At 41.9% G+C, this 19577-nt stretch overlaps 1 protein-coding gene across 2 annotated transcripts in view; it reads left to right on the plus strand.

Moving 5' to 3' along the window:
• Positions 1-10970: 10970 nt before the first annotated feature.
• Positions 10971-19577, plus strand: part of P2RX5 (purinergic receptor P2X 5) — a 30873-nt gene continuing 22266 nt past the window's right edge. The window contains exon 1 of one of the 2 annotated variants that reach the window (XM_069945064.1): positions 10971-11107. In XM_069945064.1, coding sequence (XP_069801165.1) covers positions 10971-11107 — 137 coding nt within the window. The remainder of the gene's footprint in view (positions 11108-19577) is intronic. The other variant, XM_069945066.1, reaches the window with a different exon arrangement.

The following is a 19577-nucleotide window of genomic DNA, read 5'->3' on the forward strand; positions in this document are numbered from 1 at the left end:
ATGTAGGAAACTTCCTCTTCCATCTGCTTAGAGTATTGGAGGAAGTTACTTCCTAGGGTGCAGATAATCAGCTAGATATAAATTGCCCAGATATATCTTTAATTTAGATTACTTGTGGGTTCAGACGTTCTTTAAACATCACCCATAATTTACCCTACAGGCAGAGTAACCTTCCCTTCCTGGCTTTACCTACAGTCCTCCAGGCACTGACCTCTAGACCCTCAGAACCCCTCAGTGATATCACTAAAACATCTATATCACAGGGCATCCATTACATCTGCCAGGAGAATAGGGGATATCAGGCACTTTCAGACCGAGAACAAATTCTTAAAGGTTCTAGACGTCATTTTCAGTCCTGATCATTCATCTAAATCCTAAGTTGTGGTAGTTTTCCACAAGAATCAGGAGATTATTCTCTCTTCCTCTTATAAATCCTTAGCAAGGAGGGAGAGACGGGATTTCATTGTTTAGATTATATAATTTTTCATTATATAGCAGTCTCTAACTCTTGGGGGGTAGACGACTGTCTGTTCTTTTAATGTCAAGAGGACAAATAGGTGCAGATAGGTCTCTTAGACCAATAATGGGAAATCCTGTATAAGGTTTTCTTCAATCAATAGTTGGCTAATAGAGATTGCACCTTTGGACACCAGGTCCTACAGCCTCTCTTCCCACCCTAGGAGCTACTAATTTGGTATGTCTCCAATCATGGTGCTGTCATGAAGGGAGATGCAGTGGAAATATAAAATTACTTACTTGGTAATTCAATTTCCACTAATCCTTCATGACAGCACCAGGGCATTCCCTCCCTATAGATATGGTTATTTCTAATTGTACTTTCTGTAACTAAAGGGAAAATTGAATGTCTCCTGTGCAGGATTTACACAGTAATTCCACTGAAGCACCACTAGATGGCATGTAAAGTAAGGTTCAGGAAAAACTGAACTGGGATACTGCAAATTACAGCCTGGTTGCAAGCATTATAGCATCAGCCAGAAATGTGACCACCTAATGACATAACTCAGCAATGCCTACACGCTAGATGTTTACACATTGCAGGCAGTGTTACTGTTGGGTCCTTGTAACTGTGGAATTAATATAAAATAATAACTATTAAGCCCCCTGCAGTGATTATTCAACAGCACATATAAGGATTATAGTCTTTACAGCCAGCCTTCTCATGAATGCTGATCCAGAGCTCTTTAGTGATAAGTGCCAGAGTGATGTCATTGCAGAGCGCAGCCTTTATATTCATGGGGAGGAGAGCGCCAGCAGGATGATGGGTGCACTGAACCGTCTAATTAGCATATTGAATAAAGTAAAGTTTTTCCGAGAACATTGTTGAGGATCAGAGTATAAAAATTACAGTCATGCTCAGTGTTCCCTACCCTATGGGAACATGAGCGTGGTGATCTATAGGTTTGGTGTTGTTGTGTCAGCTCAGCTGAACATGATATTGTTGTGACACCAGTGCTTGTCCAGCACACAGGTGTGATGTTGGTACCTGTTTTGTTCATGTGGCTGGCTGTGTTCCCCAATGGTCGGTAAGTGTCAGGTTGTAGTGGGTCCCCTGGGCTCTTGTCACGGTAGTCCTGAGTGGCAACTGACCCACCTGGACTATCGGTATCGCCACCCACAGAAAAGGGAAAAATAACCCAAGGTGTGCGGTTTGTGTGTATGGGTGCTGGTGGGTACTAAGTATGACAGAGCCCTAGTGATGTAAAAAATAGAACAGCTTTACTGTCAAATTCTGCAGTAGTACAATACACTTTGGTAGAATAGAGAAATCTTTGACACAGACTCCTAATACTTAAACTTGTTGTGCTTAAGGAGGTGCTGGAGAAGTAGAGTAGAAGAGAGATAGTTGTAGTGGTGCTTGGAGAGTTTAGTAGAGGAGTTTGTCAAAGGAGCCCCAACCCAATGTAGCTGTGTACTCTGCTGGAAATTTGAATACCAATGTAAGAAGTGTGTTGACATCAGTGGAGAGTATGTGGAATAAATGTAAATTTTCATCTTCCTATCTCGTTGCTTTTTGGGTAAAGCCAAAGACCCCCTCATTCAAGCCCCAGTGGTTATCTGGGCGTAGCTAAGTGTCTGGGGGTGTCTCAGTTACCTTCACTTAGTGATAGGATACGTAGACCTTCTTTACAGTAACTTTGTCCTATCCAGGCTAGTTCTTCTTGTGTTCAGGATACTGCCCTGCGTTTGTGTTCTTGGCATGGGTTAGGGTGTTCCTGGACCCCTGTCCCTTTAAAGTGCTTAGCACTGCATACTGGACGTATTGGTAGTAGAGAAAGAACTGGTTATCTCTAGCTGCATCTACACATGTGAGTGAGGCTAGACTAAACTACTCACTTCCTCCCACACGGAGCTAACTAACTCCTCCTACGGGGGTGAGTGTGTGTGGAGAGTAGGGATAGGCTGAGAAGGAGAGATCACCTCCTATTGACTGGCACAGAACACATGGTATAAAAATAACATTAACCCATTACCTCCCTGTGTGGAATACATAGACATATAAAATACTGAAATCTAGTGGCAAAACTTCAGACTACTTCATCACCACTTAAGGCACTTAATAGTGGGACACCACAAGAGTCTTCTACAGATTTACTGCAATTACATTTCACTATAAAGTATAAAAGAACATAACATTACCAACACATCAGTAAAACAATATAGCTCATATAGTAGAATCAAAAAGAGGATACACTTGTAATATATCTGTAATGCATCCATTATCCGTATTTTTTGCAGATTCATTAAAGTGGGAAGTCGCTTGTTAAAATGGCAGCCAGGAGGAGCTACTCCTTTGACATCGGAATAACGGATGCATATTTTGCGGACGTTACTGACAAAACTTCAGTAAGGGGGCATTTACACAGAGAGATTTATCAGACAGATTTATGAAGCCAAAGCTAGGAACAGACTATAAACAGGGAACAGGTCATAAAGGAAAGACTGAGATTTCTTCTCTTTCAAATCTATTCTTGGCTTTGGCTGTAAAATAAATCTCTCTGTGTAAACACACTAAAAAGTCTTCAGATTACATACGCTCCCATAGACTTCTGTGGAACAATCCGTGCCACAATTATGGTCTGTACTCGGACTCATCAGTAATTTTTGCAACATATATTACGGCTATTTAGGAATGCGTAAAATTGCAGACTTGTGAACAGCCCAATAGGAACAAATAGGTCTTAACTCTGGTCTGTAATTACAGATCCGTAATTATGGACAAAAGTAAGGAACGTGTGAATGCAGCCAACTTTACAGAGAGATTTATCTGAAGCCAAAGCCAGGAACAGACTATAAACAGAGAACAGGTCATAAAGGAGAGACTGAGATCTCTCCTCTTCTCAAATCCATTCCTGTTTGGTTTCAGAGATCTGTCTGTATAAACGCACCATAACTGTGGGATGGGAGTGCGACTGGTAGGTGTGGTTTGGAACATTAAGGTATTACATTATGCCGTATTTCAGCAACATTATTTATTAGCAACCACTCATACTGTGTGTGTATATATATATATATATATATATATTTAAAGTTATTTTATGAATTATTTACAGCGTATGGCTATGTTCCCACTATGTTTTTCCCTCTCTGAGATTTAATAGGAAAAATGACTTCCATCACTTTGAGTTCAAAATGACATCCATCATTTCGCTGTTTGGCCTCCCGTCAGTGCAATGACAGCTGTTGGTACATTATTCTAGTTTAGTGGACTGATTGGCCTTTGGATGTGTTTTTAATTGAAAAGTCCATTAAATTTAATAGTATAAATGGTGGAAAAACAGTGAAAAAGGAAAAACTGTGCAGGCAATGTCTGTTATTTTATACATTGTGTGCATTGGACGACCGTCATCCCATTGACTTCAGTGCATTGTGTTAATAAACGTATATTACTTTGTAAAAAAAAACTTCAGTAAAATAAATCTATAGTTTTTCCTGCACTTACTACTGCATCAAGGCTTCACTTCCTGGATAAAATGGTGATGTCACGACCCGACTCCCAGAGCTGTGCGGGCTGTGGCTGCTGGAGAGGATGAAGGCAGGGGGACACTGAGGGACACAGGACACTGGAGGGACACTGAGCATCCCTCTTCCATCATCCTCTCCAGCAGCCACAGCCCGCACAGCTCTGGGAGTCGGGTCGTGACATCACCATTTTATCCAGGAAGTGAAGCCTTGATGCAGTAGTAAGTGAAGGGAAAAAGCACTTTATAAGCATTTCCCATAATAAGTGTATATTGGCGATTTGTATAAGTTTTGAGGGCAATACCATACTTTAATAAAAACTTTATCCGGACTTCTCCTTTAATATCACCTACAGGCTTACCATCCTGTTTATCCCATATGTTTGGAAACCCCAAATTAGCCTTCTGTGGTCGCATTTATGGTTATAAGGTTACACTGGACTGCACTGAATGTTTAATTTAGGTTTATTCCAAGGCAATGTCAATCTGACCTTACTATGCTGTTATAATCAATATACACATATAACTGCTCAGTATTCCAAACCATATGCTCAATTTACTTAATTCCACTTGCTACTACATCTCGACGTATTTAATTTATGAGTTCACAGCATTACACCATGACCATATTATGATAATTCTTTCCTGACTATGCTATTATTAGAGGCCAGACGGATTCCTTCCTAAGCAACTATTGTTTCTGCAATGTGTGCATTTAAAGGGGTTATCCAGCGAAAATATTTTCCTTTCAAATCAACTGGTTTCAGAAAGTTATATAATTTACTTCTATTAAATAATCTCAAGTCTTCCCATACTTATCATCTGCTGTACGTTCTACAAGAAGTGGTGTTTTTTTTGCAGTCTGACACAGTGCTCTTTGCTGACATCTCTGGCTGAGACAGGAACTGTCCAGAGCAGGAGAGGTTTTCTATGGGAATTTGCTGCTGCTCTGGTGAGTTCGTCTCGGACAGAGGTGGCAGAAGACAGCACTGTGTCAGACTGAAAAAAAAAACCATTTCCTGCAGGACATACAGCAGCTGGTAAGTATTGGAAGACTTGAGATTTTTAAATAGAAGTAAATCACAAATCTATATAACTTTCTGAAATCAGTTGATATGAAAGAAAGATTTTTTGATGGATAACCCCTTTAAATATACCATAGAAAATGAGACAACTCAATACTACATGTTAAAACCACTTTGGCTGGCCTGGACACAGATTAGCTCAATTGGGTGAAACTAAATCTGTGTTTAAAACCTCAGGAAAATCTGTGAGACAGAAAGTAAAATTCTGAAGCAGAGATCCCCAGTACCTCCACCGATCAGTTGTTAGGGAGAGCTACTGCCACTGGATGTTTAAGGGCCAGTTCACACGGAGTAAAACCCGCCAGCCTCCGTGTCATACTGGCAGTCTATGGGAGGCTTGCGCACCTCCTATCTCCGCGCGGAAGAATTGACATGTAAATATATTCCCGCGGAGAGAGGAGGCGCACAAGTCTCCCATAGACTGCCAGCATGACACGGAGGCTGGCAGGATTCTGCGGCGGAGAATTTCTCCAGTTTCACTTTACACCATGTTTGATAAATCTCCCCCTAAGGCTTTTTTTTCTTTAGCAAAAACACGTTTTTTCCTGTGGCATTTTTCTCCCCTTTCTGGCAAAACCCCTCTCTCCAAAAGGGAGCATGCTGAAGGTTTAGCATTTTTTTCTGCCAACGGTGGCGTTTTTCTCTCATAAAGTTCAATAGTAAAAAAAAAAAAAGACAATCACACCTAAAGTCAAAAACACCTGAAAAAGAATGCCAAAATAATCTTTAAGGGTACAAACCCACACACCGTATACACAGCAGATACGCAACAAATACGCAGCAAATACGCAGCAGATTTGTTGGTACAGATTTGATGCTGTGTTCAGTTATTTAGATCTAATCTGCTGCGTTTTTGCTGCGTGTTTGCTGCGTATTTGCTGCGTATCGCAGCAGTAAATACGCTGCATATACGGTGTGTGGGTTTATACCCTAACAGTCTTTTTGGCATTTTTTTGGGAGACCAGAAAAACACCACAAAAAAAGCTGTGTCTGGGGGCACCCTAAAAGAAGATTGAGTGGAGTTACCCAAGGAGAAAACAACAGTGATGATAAGGTAATGTAATGGTAGCATACCGAATGTCATGTTCATTTTCTTTCTTTACTTCCATGTGACTGTCTAATGGGAGAATGGAAAAAGGAATTCTATGAAACCTTTTGTGGTTGCAAAATACAACAACAAATTGGTATTAAGACGTCTAAAGAACACCCTAACAGGGAGGCAGAGGAAGAAAAATGTGGTCACCTTAAAATGCAGTGACCTTTATAGCATTTTAATAATATACTGTATACCGCCTGTTTGAAAAGTGGGGGTACAACTGCTGACACTAAGGAGGATCCCATAGTCCATGTTTAAAAACTGTGAATTATCTACATTGTCCTATTAGATTATGTTCACACCTCATAATTTCCAAAATAGCTACATACATAATACTTTGAAAAAATCCAAGCACATTAGGATGAGCAAACAAAGTTGTATTAAAAATTGGTCTTTTAAGAGATGGTTTTCTCAAATAGCAAGGTTAGTGTATATAATGGGCTCCTTTGTTAGCATTGTTACCTTGGAGCACTAGGGCTCTGGGTTCAGATCTTTAGATCCTCCGAGTGGCCCATAGGGGGGATGGAGCCACATGGAGCGACTGCCAGCAGACTGTCGCTATCATCATCGGGATTTTAGGTCATGCCTTAAATTAACGATCAGGCGACATTGTGCATGTCAGCTGACCATTGATTTAAAACATGAGCTATTACAAAAAACAGTTATCTAGAACAGCCAGTAATCGGCCAAGTACGAACAATAATCGCTTAGTGTAGACACATTCTTTGGCTATGTTTACACTACATTTTTTCCTCTCTGCTTTTTAAAAGAAAAAAATGACGTCCATCATTTTGAGTTCAAAATGACGTCTGTCATTTCGCTGTTTGGCTGCCTGACAGTGCTATGCTGGCTGTTTGTACATTATTCTAGTTTAGGTTGACTAGACTAAACTAAATTAGACTAGACTAGACTAAACTAGACAAGGTTTGCCTTTGGGTGTGTCCATTGAATAAAATATAAAAAAACGGTGAAAGGACAGCGAAAAAAGAACAACTAAAAAAATAACATCCTGTGTTTGCAAAAGACGTCCAAAAATTATTGTCATGATCCCAGGGGCGTAGCTAATGTCTCCTGGGCCCTGGTGCGAGAGGTCAACTTGGGCCCCCCCCCCTTTTCACGACCAAGTGATGCTACTGGTAGGTGTATGTATGTGTGTGTGTGTGTGTATATATATATATATATATATATATATATATACTCCAAGACAGATATTACCAATAACACCAGCATAAAGGAAGAGAAAATATTATCACCATATATATTACCGCCATACTGTTACTGTATACTGAGACCAATATTGCCAATAATACGAGTGGGGTAAATATTACCGCCACACCACAACCACTACTATTACTACCATATTGTTACTGACCAAATCCAGTATACTAAGACCAATAAAACAGTACCAGATAACACGTAACAAATATTACTAACACATACTGACTTACACCGCCACATATCGACTAATACCACCACATACTGACTAACACCACCGCTGCTACTGAATAAGATCCACTGTACACATATCACTATCACCTCATACAGTCATATAGAGGTGGACGCAGCTCCACACAGGTTGTATACGCCATATAAATTACAGTGCAGTTATATCAGGTGACTCACAGGGGACGTCTTCTCTGATCGGAGTTCTTCCCTTTCCATCTTCTTCTCCATCTGCCCTGGGCCGTTATGAGAACTTCTCGGAGCCACGATTCCACAGAATCTGCCAGACAGACATATTAGCCTCCTCACACTGGCACCATCCTTTACACACTGCACATCTGTATTGGATCCTTTACACGTTTATTTAGTGGGTAGCCCTGACACTATGTGACCCCCCTTATAGTATATATAGATGGCCCCCACTGCATGTTGCCCCCCCTTATAGATGGCCCTCTCTCTCCCCTCCCCTTAAACATGACTCCCTCTCTCCCCTCCATTATAGATGCCCCCTCTCCCCCCTTCCCTTATAGATGCCCCCCTCTCTTCCCCCTTGAAAATGGCACCCTCTCCCCCCCTATAGATGCCCCCCTCTCCCCCCCTTATAGATGCCCCCCTCATTATAGATGCCCCCCTCTCCCCCCATTATAGATGGCCCCCTCTTCTCCCCCCCTTATAGATGCCCCCCTCATTATAGATGGCCCCCTCTTCATCCTCCCCTTATAGATGCTCCCTTCTCCCCCCATTATAGATGCCCCCTCTTTCCTCTATGCTAAGCAGAATTAACACCTAACAACCCACTCCCCCGGCGATCCTGTCCTTCTTCAGGCTTGTCCGGGCCCCCGGTTGATGCGCCGCTGCCGGGGGTGTCCCGTCCTATCCCCGGCAGCGCCGCCCATCGGTGAACTCCCTGTACGCCGGGGGTGGAACTTCTGGCACAGAAAGAGTCTCTGATGTGCGCTTCCTGTGCCGGAAGTCAGGGCCCCAGGCGGCACAGGGAGTTCACTGATGCGCGGCGCTGCCGGGGATAGGACAGGACACCCCCGGCAGCCGCGCATCAGCCGGGGGCCCGGACGAGCCTGCTCTTGTGACCACAAGCAAAACAATGCTTGCGGTCACAAGAGTAATTTAGGGGGAGCAGTGCAGTGGCCCCCCCTCGTGGCCTGGTAGCTACGCTGCGGCCCTGGTAGCTACACCTGGTAGCTATTTTGCCATCAGCACAGAAAAGATCTGTAATTTTATACACTGTGTGCATTGGACGTCCGTCATTCCATCGACTTCAATGCACTGCATTGAAGTCAGTTAAATCGCGGCAAAATCGGACGTCTTTTAAAATTAGAAAAAGCGTCCGCCTTTTCTGTATTTTGGACATAGTGTGAACATGGATTAATGCTTTAATAAAGGACTTACCACAGGCTTTCCCAATTAAAAGTGCTGATCACTATGGGTCCTCCAATGAAACCTCTATTATTTAAGGTGGATGGCCAAACTAATCTGTAAATACAGAAAAAAACATCAACAATATGTATAGTATTACTTACTGTATATATGCAAGACAGTATAAACTTTGAAAGCATTGAAATACAGTATGAACTTCCCGGATCAGACATTAATTGTCTAATCAGGGTCTCATTAGAAAATCGTTATAAGGGTAGCTTCATGCGTACAGTATTGCAGTGGATTTGATGGTGCGGATACGCAGAAGATTCACAGCTGTGGATCCTGCACGTGTAAACGCACCCTTAAGCTAAATCTACTGCCGTAATCCTTATACAGGTTAATCTATCGAGGACCAATCCTTAGGATATCACATTTTTAGGGTGCCAACAGCAGTCATGCCCCGATTCAGCTTAAAAATTCTTTAAACCGTTACTGTCACATAAAAAGTGACACAGTGTCACAAGGGGGTTATCAAGAATTAAAAGACAGCCCCCTTTTTTTTTTTTTGCATAAACCGCGCCACCCCTGCACCCAAACTATGGACAAGAGAGGTGCTGTTTTGGGGGGAAAAAAGCAGGCACATTTTTCTAACCCCATTAAAGCGACTCTGTACCCACAATCTGTCCCCCCCAAACCACTTGTACCTTCAGATAGCTGCTTTTAATCCAAGATCTGTCCTGGGGTCCGTTTGGCAGGTGATGCAGTTATTGTCCTAAAAAACAACTTTTAAACTTGCAGCCCTGTGCCCAAGGGCCATGGCCTAGATTGTATATGCATTAGGCTGGCACACCCACTCTGTCCCTCCTCCCCACCCTCTTCATCATTAGGCATGCCCCTAGAACATTTTCTCCTGTCTGAACATTGCACAGTTGCCTTAACGATCCAGCCCATGTGCCGTGCTTACACAGCTGATGAATAGGAAACAATCTGCCTGGAGCATTCCTAATGATGAGGAGGGTGGGGAGGAGGGACAGAGAGGTTGTGCCAGCCTAATGCATACACAATCTAGGCCACGCCCCCGTTGGGCACAGGGCTGTAAGTTTAAAAGTAGTTTTTTAGGACAATAACTGCATCACCTGCCGAACGGACCCCAGGACAGATCTTGAATTAAAAGCAGCTATCCGAAGGTACAGGCGTTTGGGAGGGGACAGATTGTGGGTACAGAGTCACTTTAAAACACAATAACACTTAAAGCCCAGTTTCTGTTGAACATAATACGGACTATTTCATGCATCTATTTTACTGTACATCTGTATTACGGCCACACGCCCAAGAACTACCACAGGTCTACTAACCTAAACTAAAGTTATCATTGATCCATATAATGCTGTCAGTGCAGATCCATCATTGGGCTGGGACTTGCGGCTGTAATATAGAAGCAGAAAGGCACCTTTAATACGCTCTGGGCCTTTTTTTTTATCAATGTTTAGTTTCCTAATGACCAAAAAGAATAAGCAATAAAAAAAATTTACTTGGAATCTTAAAATAATTACTAGGTAGATTTCAGGGGGCAAAAAAATGGTTTCAGTTACTATTTTATAGCATTAATGAACAAAACTGACAAACAATGTAAAGTGCAGCGGAATCAGTTAGCGATATATAAACAAAAGCATTATTATCATAAAAGAAAGTATTATTGGAGTAAACAACCACAGTGACGTCTGACTTCAAAAGTGCGGTTCCCCATTTATGTAGAAACAAGAGTCAATAAATAAAAGATGACCTGAATTATTTACTGCAGTGTTCAGAGGGTGTTCAGACAGTGACCCCGGGGTCTCGCAGCAGAGTTACTGTCCGGGGTGTGCATACAGACAACAGTAGCCCAGGGTTCAGCTGTCTCTTTCTCAGGTTTCAGAGCTTCTGCCTGAATCAGAGCTGCATTCCCTTCCTCTCTCTGCCTCATTCACTGCTGCAATGTGAGCAGACAGAATGGGGCAGGTCGCATGGAAAGGCTTGTTCCTGTCACTCTTTGACTATAAGACTGAAAAATATGTCATTGCCAAGAACAAAAAGGTGGGGATTTTATTCCGTATTCTTCAGTTGTCCATTCTGGCTTACCTAGTGGGGTAAGAACTCATATCTTCTTTCTGTATATCAATATACTGCATGGCTATGCTAACCGCTATAGGCTGCATGGAAGGTGTAGAGTAGATGCTGACTGCACTGTATATGTAAATGTAAAAAAGCTGAGTTTGTCATTTGGTATAACTCATTGTGTATTGTCAGTAGTTTTACTGCTACACTAATGTCCAGTGATGCAGTCCATGGTAGTAATGTAGAGTACAGTATATATCCTGTATATTCTACAGGCCAGCTATGCTATATATGTAATCAAATATTTACATGGTACAAAAATACTCTAGCATCTCTAAAAAGTCTTCCTAGCACACAGCAGGTTATGTAGAATATTATATATAACATCCATATTTTGAAAGAAATCTTGATTTGAATCTCATAAGCATAAAATTATTTTCTACTTTTCTAATTTTACATTTTTCCCTTCTAGACTGAAAGGATTAAAATAAATTTCAGGGAAGTCGCATTAGACTTTAATTGTGCTTGTGGTTTAATTTATACATTTTTTAGTCAATCCCATTTTTTCATTTCCAGATGGTCATGACAATCTATTCTGGAACAATGCTACAACCCATTCATTATACTAAGTAGTCATTAACACACTTGCTTTATGTTCGCTTATGACTTGTATATTGGTTATGATGATGAAAATTAACAGCTCCCCTGATGTTTCTTTTACTAAACCTGAATTCTATTTAAAATAATTCCGGAACATCTTTACTGAGGACTTTATTCGATGAGGAATTGTAAAAAAAAAAAAATGACAATTTGCAGCATTTTAAGAAAAGATGCTTCCCATAATTGTTATTCTATAAATAAAAAAAAAAGACAGGTGTCAGAGGTCACAGGTCCATTTTAATGTAACCTAGTTACCTATGTTCCCACAATGTGTTTTTTTTACGTGAAGAAAATGTCCATCTTTTGATAAAGCTCGAGATTTTTCATCAACGTGAACATTACAAACGTCCATCTTTATCAAAAGTTGGACGTTTTTCACGTAATAAAAGACGTTGTGGGAACATAGCCATAGTTTTCTACTATAACCCTTATATACAGTACTTTATTTACCTGGTGGTCAGGGTCACTCAAAGAAAAATTCTGAAAAACTCCAGGCTACCAATGTGAAAATGTTTCTTATTATTAACAGACCAAGTTGATTTTTCTTTACATTGTTTGAATAAATTGAGTTCTTTCTCCACTGTTATTATGGAAAACCTGTATGTACACAGACAATATGGTTTAACCCCTTAATAACCAGGCCCTAATGACCAGCTCATTTTTACTGTAGTTTTTTTAATTTTTTTTCATAAATATTTTTTAAATTTTTAAAATGTAAAATTTCTTTAACGTTTTTCTTTATCCCTATAGGGATTACTATTTAATAACTTTATTTTATAGTCATAATGTATTAGCATACTCCTATATATGTTAATACATTATGTCTGTGTGTCTGTCACACAGGCTGCTGCTAGGGCTACACTTACTGTGCCCCTAGCAGCAGGAAGAGGAAACAGACAGCCCTGAGGTCCTTTCTAGGTGCTTAGGGCTGACTGTGGAGCATTTTCCCCAAGTCTGTTCAGGTCACTGGGGAAACCCAGAGACCCTATTAGAAGGTGGAATCCACTTTGATAATGCCGCAGTCATTGACCACGGCACTCAAAGGGTTAAATGAGTAGGATCAGAGGTTCCTCCGACCCTGGCCATGCTCCACAGGATGCCTAAGAACCGAGGATGTCACATACAGCTCCAGTTCATAGTGGAGGAGCAGCTCCCAATCCACAAACCCCCATCTAGTGCAGCGACACCAAAAGACATTGCTGCATACTCAGGACCTGCACCGTCTGCCATCAAAAAACAGTTTAGGGGTTAAATCGAAAGTACCATCAGGCACATTGCTTTGTGTATTTTACATTAACAGACCAGCGCTGGGCCATGGAAGCTGGTGGCACGGTCCTTTTAGTGAACAGTCAATTCTCAAGTACCAGCAAACCCTGGAGCACTGGGGGCAGGCCCGTGCCACTGGCATCCCCACGCCAGCGCTCGTCTGTTCATGTAAAAAACCCAAAGCGATGTACCTAGTCGTACATTCGCTTTGAAGAAGGACCGCAATCAAAAATTGATGTATGTGAGTGTAAACATGGCAGCTAACATACAAGAACAAAACACTCCTAAAATATTGTGACTGACCCCTGACCTATGGCTGTATCCAGGCAGTCCTTGGGCTGCATCTACCTTCTCCAGGCAGTGGGATTTAAATGCCCATTATTCAGGTTCATTTGAACCCAAATTTTCGGCAAGTTCACTCATCTCTAGTACATGCTGATGAACGCACGTTCCCATGTGTTTGCCCATCCAAGCAACATTGCCCAGCTGTTGGGGAGCACATGGGGCTATAGACACATGCATTTTTTGGCATGTGGGAATATGGCTGTAAGGTGCTGTCATACTGGACAGATAAACAAGTAGCTAATCCGCAGCATATTACAATAATGGATGACCTTTTTTAAAAAAAAATATATGCTGCAGAAAAATCTGCACTATAAACACATAAAAAATGACCCGTGGTGCAGATTTTAAATCCAGATACACTGAGAATTTATTGCAAATTAAAAATCTGCAATATAAATCCTGTGGAAACACACAGCAAAATCTGCAACCAAGGATTGCATTGCCTTTTCTCACATTCACATTTTCCACTACAATATGCAATATGAAAACAATATTTGAAAAGGTAAAAATCTTTCTAGCCCTTCATGTGAATATTATAATCTTATCCCAACAAATAGACACTTTGTGCTTTAGTGCAACATCTGACCAGCAGCTGTAATACACATTGTGCCGTCCTTACTTTTACATATATTACACTAACAAACAAGCTATGGAAAAACAAACAATGGATTTAGGTTACATAGTTGGCTCCACAAAGGTCACACAAGAACACGTTCAGCTTAACATCATTAAGTAAATGTTAATATTCCTTGAATCCTCCTTATCTGCTAAAAGATTTTTTTCTTCTTATCGGTATATTGGTTGCCCATATCTCTGTTAACTTTATAAAGTGTATGGGTATGACAAAAATATGTGGACTATGCCCCGCCATAATTACCGGGTGCTCAGAAGATGACAGGAATATAAATATGTAATATGACAGGCCTTCCCTTTTTGTTTTGTTGTTTTATAAAGTGTACTGGGCTTTCCCTACACTCCACTAAATACTAAAAGGGCCGACAGACTAGATGGACCAAGTGGTCTTTTTCGGCCGACAATCATCAGATATGTCATTGGAGATAGGGGTCGAGCACGATGGGAAATCACTACCTGATCCTTTGTTCTCTGAGAGATAAGCTGCCACCAGAGCTGTCTGGCTGCGGCTTAACCCTCCGCACCCCATAGAGAATACAGGAAAGCTTGTCTTACCTAGGAGTCCTTGCAAGGACGCAAACGAATGCCAAATTACCAAGATTGGCGCTCGTTTGTAGTGCCTTTACACTGCACAATGAAACAAGTGACCGTGCCACACGAATGAACCTTGCATCATTTGTGCGGCCATGGAAACTGACAGCACAAATATGCATGTATCTGTGCTGTCAATTTCCAGATCACACAAGCAGTGCATACTTGCCTTCTGCCCTGCTGTGTGATCCAGCATCCTCCTCTCTGGAGACTGGGATGCCGGATCATACAGTAGTGCAGATGGTAAGTATGGACGTCTTGAGTGATCTGAAAACTGACAGCATGAATACATGCATTTCCTTGCTGTCAGTTTCCCTTTGCTATTGGCCACACATCACTTGTTCAAACAAGTCTAAAACATGCAATCTGCCGAGGATCTGGCGTTTTCCTGCTCCTCAGCTGATCGTTGCCATTTTTACATGGGCTGATTATTAGATGAAGGAGCATTTCTGACCATGCTCCTTGTTGATAATCGGCCCATGTTGCACAGCTATTTATTATTCTCTACATTTCAGGGGGAGGACCAGAGCTGGGTTGTTTTCTAGTAGTCAGGCGAAAATTTTTATCAAGGTATTGTATTGCCCCCCAAAATTTATACAAATCCCCAGTATACACTTATTACGGGAAATGCACATAAAGTGCTTTTTCCCTGCACTTACTACTGGATCAAGGCATCACTTCCTGGATAACATGGTGATGTCACGACCCGACTCCCAGAGCTATGGCTGCTGGAGAGGATGATGGCAGGGGGACACTGAGGAACACAGGGCACTGGAGGGACACTGAGCATCCCTCTGCCATCATCCTTTCCAGCAGCCACAGCCCGCACAGCTCTGGGAGTCGGGTCGTGACATCACCGTTTTATCCAGGAAGTGAAGCCTTGATGCAGTAGTAAGTGCAGGGAAAAACGCACTTTGTAAGCATTTCTTTGTAAGCGTAATAAGTGTATATTGGGGATTTGTATAAGTTTTGGGGGGCAATACAATACTTTAATAAAAACTTTCTCCAGACTTCCATGGCCATTATTGGAAAACACCAGTTAGAGTCTTTTAACATGTTGAGTTTTGCTTTAGAGAGGTTTTCCCATGCAAAACATACTGATGAGCTATTCACAGAATAGTGGCAGGATGCTGACAACCAGGTCTGGCCACTACACAGTGGACTGAGAAACTGCTTCTGGCCCCATTCATTGTGTAGTGCAGGTGCTGAAGAGCTGATCGGTGGGGGTGCTGGCCACTTCTATACTGTACTACTTAAGTAACCTTTCCCTCCATATGACTTCTGGATGCAGTTGCTGTTGAAGTCCAGAGTATTTATATCATTGTGCCAGGGATAGACCAGGATAGATCTAGTTAAAGGACAGAACAAGGATATAATAATACTACGGATAAGATTGCTGAATGGAGATATCACTTGCAATAACAGAGACCATCACGCTGATGATTAATTCACGAAGGCGTTGGCTTCACTGTCAGGATAAGTCATTTATGGGATTAGTCCGGGTCCTGTAACAGATTCATTAACATGACTCAGTATAAGTGGATTTGGATGTGTGACAGAGCGGTGACTCTCTAACTAGCCGTCTGGGAAATCCTTTACAGAAGTGCCAACAGGAAAGCCAAGGACAGGGTCACTAATTCCTCTGAGATGTGACAATCACTCTGACACCCCGGAATTTAACAACATACACTCAGGTTTTGAAGATACCGATTTAGGCTATGTTCACACAACGTAAAACTACGGCTGTAGTTCTCGCCGCAGAACTACGGCCGTAGTTTTGCGGTGCGTAACAAAGCCTTATGTGCAATGGAATCCCGGCCGGAGCGTACACACATTGTATACGCTCCGGCCGGGATCCTGCACGGCGCCGGAAAAAACTGATAGGTCAGTTTACTGCGGCCGGAATTCACAGAAAGCCCTGTCCCGAAGATTACGTCGTTGACAGAAGATCGGGGACGACACGCGTCAGTATGTATGGTACACTACACTTCTGGGTCCACGTGCGGGGGTGGGGGAACACGGGGAAGGGGGCGATTCACATACATAACATACATTACAAAGTTGTATAACTTTGTAATGTGTGTTATTTTGTGAATAAATTCTTAGCGCCGCACTACCCCTTTAACATAGTGACAGTGGTCTAGAGGTGATCACCTTTTAAGGGATATAGGAAGGTGGATTAAGACAGTTCAGTGGTTTTGCTCAACCCAAGTTAACCTTTACTCTGTGGAAGCAACTGTTTTGGTAAATATAAAAGGTGCCCAGTCTTGGTGGTACTCACTTAGAGGCAGGGTTCTTAGCTATAAAATCAACAAGGCTGATGGATGCATCTGTAGAAATATCCTCTTAGTCACTATCCAAAGTGTCCAGCAAACTTCTTTGGTAGGAAACCAGCATTTGGTGTTTTATTAACACCTGAGGAATGATTACAAAGAAATTTAGGAAATTTGCCACTGCCCTGGACAGTTCCTAACACTGACAGAGGTGGCATCAGAGAGCACTGTGCCAGACTGCAAATAATACACCACCTGCGGGACATACAGCAGCTGATAAGTACTGGAAGGCTTGATATTTTTAAATAGAAGAAATTTTAATCAAAATCAGTTGATTTAAAAAAAAATCCTTGGAGTACCCTTTTGAACATAACCCTTTTGTGTACTAAACATAAAAAATGTTATAATATTCAGAACAGTACTTGCATGGATATCATCCACTGTCCTATTATATTATTTTATAGCTTGCGTAACCAAACATGTTAGCTAAAACACCGGGGGTAGAGTTAAAAAAAAAAAAGGAAGCTGGTGAGGAAACTAGACACCAAGTTTTGCACATGCAAGAAATGAGTGAGGACGTTCCAGACAGGAAACAGTAAACAAAAAGCTAGACAGGGAATCCCAGATGATTGCAGAAGAGAGAGAGGTCACAGGTTTAAATGACTGACAAGTCAAATCGTATATATACGTTCAGCAAGTATGGGCTGTATAGGCTGCCACCAGGGCCGCCTGAGGCAAACCTGGGCTACAGCTGCCCCAACCATGAGGACAGTCCCTCCTTGAAGGGGTTACTCAGTGTTTGAAGAACATGGCCACTTTCTTCAAGAGACAACATGACTCTTGTCTCCAGTTTAGGTGTGGTTTGCAATTAAGTAGCATAACGCAAGAGTTGTGCTGTGTCTGTAAAAAAGTGGCCACGTTTTTCTATTGAAAAACCCCTTTTAACACTAAGGGACAAGAAGTACCTATGGCACATGGTATGGCTTGACCATACGTATCTTACTTTACTATTGTATATGTAATTTGGTTGCCTTTAAGCACAATTCTTTGCGCTTATGTATCATTCCGGTGAAAACAATTCTGACAATTATGCAATTTATGCAGAATGTCACATTTAGTTCCCTGTCCATAAGGTGGGAGAAACACGTTGGAAGTAGGAACTAACAATAAATAAGAGAAAATGACATCTACATTTATTCTTAAACGTTTCATTGCGTCTGTGCCATCTAGGATCACTATGGCGCAGTTGGAGAAATGAGTGTTGGAGACCAGTGATCCAAAGATACGAGAATTCAGGAGGTGGAGAATAAATAATAAGGCGACGCAGGCCTAGGGCACCAGCACTGTAGGCCCAATCTCATTGACATCGCTACTGAGGAATAAAGAGGATTTTTCACCCAAAAGATGGCACCAGCAGCATTTTGGAATAGCCATCCGCGAAAGACTTCATTTGATCTAAGGATTGTACTAGTAGTTTGAGGGTAGGGGCTTATCTACTGTTTAGGGGGCATAATTATCCCTCTCTATCTCTCCCTTGACTATTTGGAAAACAGTCCTACAAGTGACACAGTTTTTTTTCACAGGAATATTTCTCTTTCCTATCTTGTGAGGCCAAATCATGTGGGGGACCGATGGAACACTCCTTAATTGGTCAAAACCCACATTTAGAAAATCCCTTATATGTTAGTCAAACGGCAGAGAAGCAACAAAGAGAGTCTCCTGATGTGGAAGACTCATCCTTCCTGTTGATGTCAATAAGAACAGTTTAATATTTCCCCACATGTGGATCTGTAGGAGAATTGGGGTGCATTTACACCAGGAGGCTATGTTCACACAAAGTATATTTTCGTAAAAGTATGGCCGTTGTTGCAATCGCCAACAACGGCCGTACTTTTTATGAAAATATACCTTGTCTTACCTTCTATGGAATCCCGGCCGGAGCGTATACACATAGTATATGCTCCAGCCTGGATCTCTCGTGGTGCCGTAGAAAACTGACATGTCAGTTTTCTGCAGCTGTGCACACTATGGAGCGAGCGGCTCTGGCAGTGAGGAGTTCTGATGCAGGCCTGCACGGATGCGCCCGCATCAGAACTCTGTGGCCCTAAAGATCATCTGGCCGGTACTGCAGTAACGGCCGGGATGATCTTTTCACAGACCAGTCGTTCTGTGACCCGGCCGGGACACAAAATGGCCGGTCTCTAATACTGTGTGCTTTTTTTTGGGGCAGCTCAGCACCAAGGTCAGTGCCATCATATTTGTACATGGAATTTAATGTGAATTTCCTTTTATTGGTTGAACTAGTGGAAAGTGACTACATGCGGCTCATTTCCCAGTTTTTGCTCTAAAAAAACATGCTTTTCAGTCTGAAAAACTGATATATGTGCAGAAAAAAACACTTTATCTTAGTCACTAGCTGACAACATCTAAGCTATATAAGTAAATAGGGTCCATGGTTCTCTGTACAGATATATGACAACACCTAATTTTGAGTGTCAATGTGCCTATCATGACAGGTACACCTCATTAAGTGTTGCCCCCCCAACACTGCTGCCCTAGGCACAGGCTGTTAGATGGCTAGTGGCAATTAGGGTCACAATTGGAGCAGGAAGGAGTAGTACTGAATTCACTGTCAGGTTTTGAGTTTAAAAATCCTTTAAAATTCAAAGTCATAGCTATTTTCAAAAATGATCATTTCTAAGGTTGCAGCCAGATGGCAGATTTACACAGGTGA

Source organism: Dendropsophus ebraccatus, chromosome 11 (assembly GCF_027789765.1).
Source record: "Dendropsophus ebraccatus isolate aDenEbr1 chromosome 11, aDenEbr1.pat, whole genome shotgun sequence".
Lineage (NCBI taxonomy): Eukaryota > Metazoa > Chordata > Amphibia > Anura > Hylidae > Dendropsophus > Dendropsophus ebraccatus.